Source organism: Ischnura elegans, chromosome 6 (assembly GCF_921293095.1).
Source record: "Ischnura elegans chromosome 6, ioIscEleg1.1, whole genome shotgun sequence".
Taxonomy (NCBI): Eukaryota; Metazoa; Arthropoda; class Insecta; order Odonata; family Coenagrionidae; genus Ischnura; species Ischnura elegans.
This window is the reverse complement of record NC_060251.1, coordinates 64,779,927-64,792,786: the sequence shown is the minus strand read 5'-3', so window position 1 is coordinate 64,792,786 and position 12,860 is coordinate 64,779,927. Positions and strand designations below refer to the sequence as shown.

Sequence of the window (12,860 nt, the reverse complement as noted above, 5' to 3'; positions counted from 1 at the left end):
GAAATTTCATTGATGTGTGGGTCCCTTCAGGAGGTAGACGTTGGCTGAGGCTACTAAAAGGCTGATTGTGAGATATAATACAATAACACGCTTTATGTTCAATATTGAACGTGACGTGTGGGATACACGTGCATCGGAGACAATGAACTCTAATAGGTAAGTATGCTTAGATTTACCACGGCGATTACAATTGAAATCTTTATAGATTATTGATTCAATACGACTGTTTTTAGAGGAATGACTCTTCAAGAAGTTCTATCTGCACTGGAAGATGACCAGGACGATGTTTTAGGCATCTACATAGAACCTCCAGAGAGTAACGTGTTATCTGACGAAGATTCAGCGGAGGAGGATGGCGGTGGCTTCATTGATAATCTGTCTGGTCGTCAACTTCGAGCAGGTGCTGAAATATTAGTGAGTACTCAACGAGGGGAATGTGAAAGTGATGGACTTGAGACGAGTGACAAACGGGTAAACTCAAAGAGGAAGAAAGTGAAACGAGTATTGCCTACTTGGAAAGATGAAGATCTCTGTGTAAAAAAATCATTATTTCCGGACGCAAATTATTGTGACATTGGTGAGAAGTCGCCTTCTGAAATTTTCGAGTTGTTTTTTGATGATGAATTAATCAACTTCCTAATTTTGCAGTCAAAAGATTATGCCGCATTGCAGAATTTTCGTAATTTGAATATAACAGCTGCTGAAATGAAGGTCTTCCTGGGAATTTTGATCCTCTCGGGTTATAATAATGTTCCCAGTAAACGTGATTATTGGGATTCATCTGGTGACTTACGTAATGAATTTGTTGCGAATGCTATGCGCCGCGATAGATTTTTACAAATATCTAGGTTTTTACACTGTGCAAATAATTGCCAGCCTAATGCAGAATATAAAATGTGGAAACTGAGGCCAATTATGAATATGTTGAAAACCCGATTTTTAGCTATGTTCCGTCCTGAGGAGCATCTGGATTTTGATGAGTGCATGATTGAATATTTTGGACGACACCCGTGTAAACAGTTCCTACGCGGTAAGCCTATTAGGTTTGGCTATAAAGTATGGTCTCTAAATACCACTGCCGGATATTTGGTGAACTTTGATGTTTATCAAGGTAGAAACCCTGCATCAAATTCTGAGTACGAGAAAATGGTAGGGAAATGTGCTGCACCTCTTCTACAAATGCTGGACGAAATTCCACAAGAAAAAAAGAACCTTGCCTATAAACTATATTTTGATAATTTATTTACCGGATTTGAACTTCTAAAAGAGCTTAGGTCCAGGGGCTATGGAGCCACTGGAACTATTAGAGAAAACCGTATTCCAAAAGACTGTCCAATAATGCCATCTAAGGAAATACGCAATAAACAAAGGGGTTTTTATGATAAATGCCTCAGTGAGGAGGACGGCATCCTTTTGGTAAAGTGGGTAGACAATTCCACAGTTCGCGTGGCTACCACCTGCCATAGCATTCAGCCCGTAGCTCCTGTGCGGCGATTTTCACGGGCAGAAATGAGGAATGTTCGCATACCTCGCCCATCAGTGATTTCAGAGTACAACCGTTACATGGGGGGAACGGACAGAATGGACGAGAATGTGTCCTACTACAGAATAGGGATAAGAGGTAAAAAGTGGTGGTGGTGCATATTCACTTGGCTAACGGATACACATTATTTTGCGCGCCGCTAGGCGCGTTCATAGCCGTACCGGTAAACCATGTTCACCACAACCAGCCAGATTACAGTAGAATATTTCTTTCACTTGGCTAACAGTTTCGGCCGCCTTATATAGTAGCAGTTTCCTTGGAAAAGTACCATATCCGTGCTATCGTACCATTTCGGAGTGAGGTGTTCTCCGAAATCGGTGAATTGGTTTTGTGAAAAAACCCGTCCAACGCTCGAACTCCGAGCCTGCGGTCGACTCCTCGGCGGCCACCGGCCGCGGGGTTCCCCGGAGATGGCTCCGAAGCCCCCGTCGACCGATGGGCCATCATACACGCTGCTAATCGACAATGTTCTACAGCTGTGGGCATCGGAACGCAGCAAACGACCTCGCGCTGTCATCAGAAAGAAGGCCAGCAAGTCATACCCGAACAGGGACAAGGATGCCACCTCCATCACCATCCAAAAACAACTAGACAAGCTGCCTGCAGAACTCCTGACAGCGTCCTGTGCCACCTGGCAATCCCCACGGGCGTCGCCGCCACCAGCAGCAGCCGTCCCGACGTCTTCCGATGACATCTCACAGCCATCTGGCTCCACCGCCTCTCCCACCCAGCCACCAGCAACGCCGGAACCTGCCCGCAGCCAGCCTGAGGACCCAAAGAGGGCCAATGCCGTGGATGCTGTGCTGCCTTCTGAGAGCCCTGCCATTGCCGTTTCGGTGAGTTCAATCCCCACAACCAGCCAAAATTCAAGTGCGCATGCCAGTTGTTCCAGCCTGGACGGCTTCACAGTGGTGCCAGCTCGCCGAAAGGCCGTTGTTAATAAAGTTCCTTCTGTCCCAGTCCAAATTAAAATTTCAAACCAATATACTCTTCTGTCTGATGCCCCTTTGCCTACTGAAACTTTAACTGATAACGTAGATTCTGCTCCTCCCCCTAGTATGCCTAAAAAGGCAAGAATTCCGCCAATCTGCGTTGCTGACACCACCAAATGGCCATTATTTTATCCACGAATAGTTAAATCCTGTTCCTAGTAGTAGTAGTATTTGGATTTAGGGTGCGTCGACGGCAAGGTCATTTTGCACCACTACTGTTCTATTTAATTACAAAAGTTATGTATAAAGTAATCTACTGCATCTGATGTCTTCGTTGAAAGTGTACATAATTAGACTTTATTAAATATGTTTATTTCTCTGAGAAACCGAAATGTACAGATTAAGTTGGTAGGGTGGTCTCCTAAAAGGGTTTTTAGGTCTCCCCCTAGATTATTTCGTCTTCGCGCTTCGCGGTACTTAACACAATCTAGCATGATGTGTCTAATACTTAATGGACATTTACAATCCCCACATTGGGGAGGTTCCTTCTCTTCAGTAAAGAGATACGCATGGGTCAGGGGACTGTGACCTATCCTCAATCGTGTAAGTACTACTTCCTCTCTCCGATTACTACGAGCTGACGAGGGCCACGCTGCTACCATGTCCTTGATGCCACGGAGCTTGTTATTATTTAGAATCCTCCATGACTCCCTCCATTTTCCAAATACCACGTTTCTTAGAGATGCTCGTAAGTCCTCGTGGGGAACCAGCGTTGAGACAAGAACTTCGTTATTCAGAGCTTCCTTGGCCATAGCGTCTGCTATCTCATTCCCGGCTATCCCCTCATGTCCCGGTACCCACAGAAAATGGATATTCAAACCCTTTCTCGAAAGGGTCAGCAGGAGAGAGTGTATTTCTTGCACGATCGGGTGCACGGGTGAGAAGCCAGAGATGGCTTGTAGCGAGCTCCTGGAGTCAGTGCATATGACAAAGGAGCCGCCGTGGTCACCTAGGGCTTCTAGAGCTGTCCTTATGGCATAAAGCTCCGCCGTGTACACACTGCACATCGGGTGAAGCTTTGCTCTGATGTTCCCGTGGATAGGGGAGAACACTGCACATGCACAAGTAGTGTTATCTTTCGAACCGTCAGTGTAAACGGGGGTAAGGTTGGGGTGATTCCATCGGAACATGGCAAACAAACGCTGGTACTCCGAGGGAGTTGTGGAAGACTTCGGTCGAGATCGTGAAAGAATATTCACCACCGGAGTGGGAGTGATCCAAGGGGGGTGTTCCGAGAATGAAACAGGATACACTTCAGGTAGCGTGAATTCGCATCCGCGAATAAAATCGTTAAAACGAACGCTTACTGGTCTGGTTGCTTTAGTCCTTCGGTTAAAAACATTAATAAAACGGGGTTTAAAAAGTAAACTATAACATGGGTGACTCGTCATTGCTAAAATTTTGGAAACGTAGCTACAAAGAAGCCAGGTCCTTCGGTAGCATAGAGGAGGCTCGCCTGCGTCGGTATATATACTGGGAATCGGGCTGGTCCTAAACGCCCCAGTGCATAGTCGCAGACCTGCGTTGTGCTCTGAATTAAGTGCTTTCAAATACGTCTCGCGAGCGGACGCATACACGAATGAGCCGTAGTCTAATTTCGACCGCACCAGTGTGCGGTAAAGTAAAATTAAGGTGGTGCGGTCTGCTCCCCAAGATGCGTGGCTTAAAAACTTTAAAATGTTCAAAGACTTCAAACAGTTTACCTTGACAGAATTAATGTGCTCCTTCCAGTTGAGTTTGTGGTCGAGGGTCATCCCCAGAAAACGGACTGATTCCACAAATGGGAGGTTTCTACCACCTAGGTGTAACGTGGGATTTACATGGACGCCCCGAGTGCGAGAAAAGTGAACGCACTTTGTTTTCTCCAAAGAGAAAAGGAAGCCGTTATTTTGGGTCCATTTGTGAAGTTTATTGATGGTGAGTTGCGCCATACGCGATGCATTCACGACCCTAGATGATCTGCAGAAAATCGCGAGATCATCCACAAACAGTGACCCTAACACTGGCTCCTTGATGCAGTGAGCTATGTCGTTGATCGCAATAGCGAACAACGTCACGCTCAGAACGGAGCCTTGGGGAACTCCGTTGTCAAGAGGGTAAAAATTTGACAACAACTGTCCCGTCCTTACTTTAAAAACACGGTTGGTTAAAAATTTTTGTATAAAAATGGGCAAACAGCCTCTAAAACCCCACTCGCGTAATACGCGTAGAATCTTACGTCGCCAGACCCGGTCGTAAGCCTTCTCTAAGTCGAAAAATACACCGACTACGTGTTGGCGGAGAAGGAAGGCTTCTTGGATGAAATTTTCAATTCTAACCAAGTGGTCCATTGTGGAACGGTTCCGTCTGAATCCGCATTGTATCCTAGAGAGGAGTTTTCGACGCTCCAGCCACCAAATGAGACGTCGATTTACCATTCGCTCCATTAACTTGCACAGGCAGCTGGTGAGAGAAATCGGCCGGTAAGAATTCGGATCAGCTCGGTCTTTTCCATGTTTTGGGATGGGAACAATGACGGACTCCCGCCAGGACGGAGGAAAATCCCCATTGGCCCAGAGCTGATTAAAAGTTTCAAGGATTTCCAGCAACGCCGATTCCGATAGATTTCGGAGGAAGGCATTGTGGATCTCGTCGGGTCCTGGGGACGTGTCGTGGGAGTCATGGATGGCAGATTTCAGCTCCCAAATGGTAAATGGCATATTGTAGTCTGCCGTTGTTTTAGGCTCCATAAAGGATATAGGGACGTTCTCGAGCCTTTTCTTGAGGATCGCAAAAGAAGGTTCATAGCATTCGTCGCTGCTCACTTTGGCGAGTAATTGGGCGAATACGTTCCCTATCGCAGCTGGAGAAGTTATAACCTTTCCTTCGACTTCTAGGAAGGATATACCTAGATGCTGGCTGCTACCCGATATGTTCCTCGCCTTACGCCACACCTGTGCAAGTGGAGTCCTGTGGTTGACACCGGAGACAAAATTCATCCAAGAAATCCTCTTTGCGTCCTTTATTACCTGACGCGCTTTCGCTCTTAGTCGCCGAAAAGCGGAGAGATTATTTGCTGTAGGATACTTGTTGAAAATTCGGAGAGCTTTCTTACGTTTTTTAATGGCTTCTGCGCAGGTTTCATTCCACCATGGCACCGCATTTCTTGGAAGGATGCTTCGAGATCGTGGCATGCTAATTTCGGCGGCTTGAATGATGCTGGATGTCAAAAGATTTACGTTTGTTACACAGTCGTTGTTTTTATCCCACACGTAGTTAAAATTTGAGTTAAAAAGATGCCAATCAGCTTTCCGGACAATCCAACAGCCTGGTCTAATAAAATCGGGGTTTAAATTTTGCTCCCTTTTGATTAAAAGGGGAAAGTGATCGCTCCCACTAAGATCCTTATGCACAGAGAGTTTGAGTTTATTGACCAAACTAGTCGATACAATACCCAAGTCAATAGAGGAAGAATCGCCGCTATAAGAGTTAAAACGGGTTTTCTCGCCGTTATTGAGCAAAATTAGGTTAAAATCACTAATAAAACTTGATAAAATACGTCCCCTACGGTTGCACTGTTCCGGGGTGCTTCCCCATAGACGATCGTGAGCATTGAAATCTCCGAGTAAAATAAAAGGCTGAGGTAGCTGATGAACAAGGGATTCTAGATTAAAACGGGTGACGGGTGCACCCTCCGGCAGGTAAACGTTGCACACCGTTATCGCCTCGGGAGCGTGCACCGTCACCGCTACCGCTTGGAACGGTGTGTTAAGATTTATTCGGGAGGTGTAAAGAGCCTCCCGGACAAAAACCGAAACTCCACCATGGGCTCGTTGGCCGCTGGTATCGTCCAATCTAAAAGCGTTAAAATGTTTTAAAAATCCCTTGTCCGTGTCCTTAAAACGTGTTTCCTGCAGACATATACAGGACGGGTTAAAATCTCTGATTAAAATGTCTAGCTCCTCCTTATGCCGATAAAAACCGTTACAGTTCCACTGTATGATAAAAGCCATTAAAAATTGATAAAAGGTAAACAAATAAATAGATTAATTAATTTAAAACTGACAGAGGGAGAGTCAACGCTTAATGCGTCTTCTCTCCTTAGCCTTCGCCCGGATGATTTCTGACTCGGAAATATATTCGTCTTCTTCCATAGACTCTGGTTGGCTACGCGTAGGCGAACCAGATGGACCCGGGGACTGAGATTTTCCACGCCTGCTTTGCGTGGCCACGGTGGGTGTTGTGGTTGGGTTCTTCTTTGAAGAGCCCTGACTAGCATCGTTTTTTCCCGGCGGTGTGCCCTTCTTCGTTGCCGGCTTGGTAGCCTTATCCGGCTTGGCTTGCTTTGCATTCTTAATAGTATGTTCTTCCTTATTTTTCCCTTGCGTGTCTGCATTGTTATTTTCCTCACTATCTACTACGGCAGCATATGAACGGGAGAACGTAGGCGCGATGAGTGTTCTGTATTTCTTTCGTGCTTCTTGATATGGCAGCTTTTCCACGGTCTTTATCTCCATTATTTTTTTCTCTTCCTTCATCTTGGGGCAATCTCGAGAATAAACCGGATGTGATCCCTCGCAATTCACACAGGTTGGTGCAGAGGTGCACGCGTCGCCTTCGTGTTTATCTTTGCCACAGCGCGGGCAGGTGGCCTTGCCCTCACATCTGGTAGCGATGTGGCCGAAATGCTGGCATTGAAAACACCGCATGGGGCTAGGAATGAATGGCCTTACGGAAACAGATTCGTATCCAACATAGACCTTATCAGGAAGTTTGTCACGACAGAAAGTAAGGATGACGGACGTGCTGTTGGTCAGCTCACCGTTCCTCTTTGTCTTTAGACGGCGGCAGTCTATTACACCCTGAGACGCCATCTCACTCTTTATCTCATCTTCAGAGACGTAGAGTAGGTCGTAATGCGAAATGACTCCCCGACATGTATTGAGTGTTTGGTGCACCTGGACCTTAACCGGTATTTCGTTAAATTTTGTCATTTTCAATAACTTTTCGCTTTGTGTTTCGTTGCTGGTTTTAATTAACAGTGCTTTGCGTTAATTAACATGTTTGCTGTGCGTGGATACCCGTACATGGGGGAGAAAGGGATCCTCGTGGGTGAGTTCTCCGGCACCCAGCTGGGCGTCGGAAACCCGGTATGGGCCGGAGTTCAATACCCCACTTCGGCCCTGGATTCCCCGCAACAGGCGGCCCATAAGAGCCCAGCTCGGTCAATCGGCTCCTGGCGGCTGGGGAGCTTGGCGGCTCCTTCCGAGCGTACGCCAGGACGGGTTAGTGCTGGAGATATGGGGGTCTCCGTCAGGCCGCCGAAGGCGTGAGGGTTCGGAGGGCCCCCGCGCTGGAGGTTCTAACCCAAAAGAGGTAGCTGCCAGGAAGACGAATACTGCTGTAATGCCTCACAGCATTGGCATTGTTGGAGGGGGCCCATCAATGGGAGTGGTGGGCCGGGGTGGACACTGTGTATACCCACCTCAACATGAGAGTAGCCAGCGTGTTTGACTCTAATGAAATTGGCGGTATTTCAACGTGTTCCTTAAATTCACTTACTGAAGTCGAGGTGGAGCCAGCGGTGGACTCAGATCCTGTCGATCACCATTTCGTAATTGTTTACAGCTTTTGGCGTGTTAGATTTGCGATCAAAATGTTAATGGTTATTCCCTTGAACTTATATTTATAATTTTATTACGACTTTGTATATAACTATATGCAATGCTGTCAGGTATAGACATAGCGCAGAGTCAAAATACTTAACCAACCTATTTGCAAACTCACGGTATACACAATAATACTTATTTGGATCTTAATTATTCAGGATTTGGAAATTTTTCTATTCTGTTGCAGTCGACGTACTTTGCCAGAGCACTGAAAAACCTTCATTGGTCTCCTGGTAAGTTTCATAATGTTAGATAGTCGTAGTAGTTTAATATGCGTTCATCTGCTGTAAGGATAACATCTTGATCTGTCCAAGGATTTCCCGTTTCTGTTTCATTGTTGCATTTCTTGGTATCATCTTTTTTTGTGGGCTTAGTTTTTTTTAATGTGGTGAAATTTCTTCACGCAGCAATAATTAGTATGGATCTTTATTTTACAGGATTAATATTTTTTCTATTCTGTTCACCAGGTCTTTTTTGTCTGCACCTGAAATATGTTCAATGGTCTTGTAGTAAGTGTAATAATCTTAAATATTGGGAATAATTTCATTTATATCACTTTTTGTTGGAGAATAACTCCTGCTATCTTTTACACTAAATAATTCCATTTTCATTGTTATTAGTTGAGTTTCCTTTTATGAAGTCATGGCTGCTTGGTTAATCGTCATTGGGGACTCCCAATTCAAGTACGCTTACAAGCATGCCCACCTCCTCCATCAGTATGACGTTTCCTTAATATTTGAATCTGGAATGAGAGTAGAAGAAGTGGATGAGTCCATGATATTGGCAACATAATTTTTTAAATGATGTTGTCATTCACCTTGGAACAAATCATTTGATAAGTGGTGAGCATGAACTATATAAAAAACCGTTGTTAATATTAGATTGTGTATCCAGCAGGAACTCATTCATATCAATGAAATCTTCACTTATTCACGCCCACACCGGAAGAGATCGTAATAGACCTTGAGGTCTTGATTGAGGAAATTAAGAAAGGAATCCTGAGGTACATATTTACATTTCCTCTGTAGGTCAGGAGAGGTATAAATGGCTATCAAGAGTATTCCGATTTTCACTCCCGGAAAATTTCCTTAGCGATTGCAGAAGTTGAAATACTAAATTGTGTCATGAACAGTTGGCCGAAATGTATGTTTCCTCTGGTAGGAATGCCATCAGGTAGATTTGATTCCCGTTACATTATATGTATTTTGTTTCTTGTTATATTTTATTTATTATCTTATTATTGCGCCACTGTAAATTGGCGATAATTGCTGAATGTGGGCTTTTGAAATAAATAAAAAAAATATTACTAGAATACACTAGTCCATATATCTTAATACGTTCTTTATGCTCTGGATATCGGGCAACATTTATGAATAATTGGGTAAAGTTTAACATCAAGTCTTAGAACCATAAGGGAGACTTCTTGTCACGAGATAGACTACATCTTTCGCATCTGTTATCCATTCCTATCATCTACGTCATGCACGTTTGCCCTAAATGTAAAGTTTCCTTATCCAATAGATGTGATTAAAATAGACACAAGAGGAGTTGTGACACAGTTTGGGAGTATATAACGCGAAGCAGAGTGGATTAACCCCATACTTCACTGTGAAAGAGGCTATTAAAAGTTACCCTGACTTCAGGTGGGAAACCATTCATGGCTTGATAGGAGAAGAATTGAACTCCTTCAAAGCATTTGTAGAGGTCATCCAAGACAATGCATACTTTGGCTTTTCCAAGTATAGTTTTTCCAATGCCCATGCCCTGGTTGTGAAGTAAAATTTCAGTGCCATACTGACTTGGTAAATCATTTACATGAATGTCATTCTGAAGGTATTAATGTGGAAGAATATCATTTTAAAGGTATGTCCGATTTTCAGTTGTGGAAGAGAGATGTCTGTATGGAAACAAACATATCTATGGTTAAGCATTCTGGAGTTTTTACCATGCTAGTGGTTCAGTGAAGTATTTCGTTTGTAAATTTAATAACAATCACAAAAAGATTTCATTTCAAACCAGACGAGTAGAAAAAGGAAATTTGGGAGAATGCCGAACACATACTGCATTGCCAGAATGATTGTGAAAGAACTTCCGGAAGATTTGAGTGTAAATGTGAAGTACTTCAACAGTCATAATCATGAACTAGGTTTTAAAAAAGTAAAATATTACTGCTGAAACAAATGTACTTAAAGGCCTGGTTACACGGTGCATTAACCCGTACGGGTTAATGTCTCTAAGTATGAACGCGAGAATGAACGGAAAAATTCACCGTGTAACCACCCCAAAATGTACAAATGCATGAACGCGTGAACGGAAAATAGAACCTGTTCTAATTTCGTTCATGCATTCGCACAAGTTGATAACAGAGCCACCTGATGGGAAATGACACATTTAGTTGTCATCTGGCGTGTGCTCATGTGCTGTCGTGATTGTTTAAGTTGGATTATTTTGTGATTTTGACCTTTGCTTCGTTTGGCCCTTACTCTACCGGTGTGACCCCCTGCAACAACTTGGACTACTCCTTCGGAACTTAAATACCTCGGCGTAATTTTCGACGGCTTTATCCCTATTTTGATCATCGCATTGTTTGGACGACTCTCAAGGTATATTTATTGACTAGGTTGAAGTGATGTCGTGGACCAGGGGCCAAGTGGAGAGGCTGATTCTTTTGGTCAGCGAGAGGCCTTGCCTCTTTGACCCTAGGAATAGCTTACACAGAAATAAGGGAAAGAGACTGATCGGGTTCCGCGAGATTGCTGAGGGGATGATTCCTGCAAGGTAAATATTTTATAATAGTAGTTAATTTTAATTAATTAATAGTATGATAAGTTGGTTTCTTTGCATTACCTCCAGACCGAATACTACCTCCGACGAATGCAAGAAGAAGTGGTATTCGCTGAGGACGAACTACTTGGCGGAGAGGAGGAAGGTGGCATCATAAAAAGTGGAGTGGGCTGATCTTGTCATACCTGCAGGGTTTTTGCATACACTATGTATCGATTGTTCCAGGTTTATGTGCCATCCCTTTTTTATTTCAATGAAATATCATTCATTGACGAGTACACGTCACCCAGCGAGAGCATCTCTACTCTGGATGAGGAAGCTGAGGTAGGTTTCATCCTTCCTTAAAAATTTTGTATGAAAGATATCTTGGACGTTACGTGAAAGATTTAAACATCCTCATAATAACTGTCTTCTTGAGTTAAACTTAGTTCATTCTACTGTGGGTGATTAAACCTTTCAAAATAATAAATGGATTAAACTTATGGATGATTAAGATTAACGATAACTATTATAATACTGTGCCTAATTCACACAAAATTGAATGCCACAGACTACTTAAGTAAGCTGCCACTTTCTACCTTGCGGTATTCATGATAAAAAACAATTATTTCAAACAAAAATATATTGTAAATATTTACTGTCTCCATCTTTACGATAAACATCAAGTCATTTTTTATGATCTACAGGAATTTCTTGTATACGAGGACGAGATTCCTGTGGTAGAGGAAGGGGAGTTGGAGGGGGCAGGGACAGAGGCGATGCTGGACCTTGTATTCGTCGATGACGAGGTCCGTCCAGCGAGTGCTCCTCCTACTCCTGGCCCTAGCCGACATACTCCGCCTACTCCTGGGCCATCTGGATCTGTCAAGAGGAGAAAAGTGGCATCGCCAGATCAGGCCAGTGTTTTGTTTAAAAGTGCCTCTCAGGCACTTGGAAGCCTGACCTCAAAGATAACCGAAGACTTGGAGGGAAGATTTGGGGTCACCATTGCCTCCAAACTTAGGACCATTAAGAATGCTGAAAAAAAAAATAAAATTATGTTTGAAATTTGGAAGGTGTTTTATGACAACGGTGAATTAACCTGTGAAATGTACTCAATCATATTTTCAATTTTATTTTCGTTTTCAATCTTACAGTTTTTTCGGTTAATTAGCACTGAAATAATTTTTGTATTCATCCCGTACGGTCAATGCAGAATTCACCGGTCTATTCCCAGCCTGTTGTGGTAATTCCGGCAATGGACAATCCTTTGGATTTCCAATGTATGTTGCACCATTTTTTTCGCAGAGGTAATTATGTAGGGCAACTGATGCAAGTACAATTTTATCCTGAGGTGGACCAAGCGGTCGTCTCCACTTTGATGTTTATTAGTTTATTGCCAGCGATATTATTCCACACCTCTTGCCATTGCTCCATGCATATTCTCTTCAGTTCGGCTCTTAGATCGTCCGAGGAGATCCAATCATAATCGATGTTGGTTTTACTAAGTGCCTTCTTCGCTGCTGCATCCACTATCTCATTGCCTCGAATTCCGACATGCCCCGGGATCCTAATGAAAGAAATTGTAATGCCCTTCCTGCTCAAAGAGTAAAGGGTATCTTGTACGGACTGCACCAAGGGATGAGAGGGGTAGTAATCTGAAATGGCACTAAGTGCACTTAAGTAGTCAGAGCAGATTAGATAGGACTTGCGTAAAGATATATTTTCCAGAGCATATTTTATGGCAAGAAGTTCTGCGTTGTATATACTGCAGAGCGGGTTGAATTTAGCTTGGATCGTGCCGCCATAATAAGGAATGACGGCGCAGGCACAAGCTGATTAGGATTTTGAGCCGTCAGTATAAATGGGTATAAGCCGCGGTTTGCGGTCGAGAACTTCTTTAAAAAGGAGCTT

The 12,860-nt window shown here is 43.7% G+C and overlaps 1 protein-coding gene across 1 annotated transcript; it reads left to right on the top strand.

Annotated features, from left to right (window-relative positions):
• Window positions 1-237: 237 nt before the first annotated feature.
• Window positions 238-1,686, top strand: LOC124161379 (piggyBac transposable element-derived protein 3-like). Its single transcript, XM_046537694.1, has one exon. It carries the CDS (start codon window positions 238-240, stop codon window positions 1,684-1,686), a length of 1,449 nt encoding a protein of 482 aa, XP_046393650.1.
• The last annotated feature ends 11,174 nt before the right edge of the window (window positions 1,687-12,860 follow it).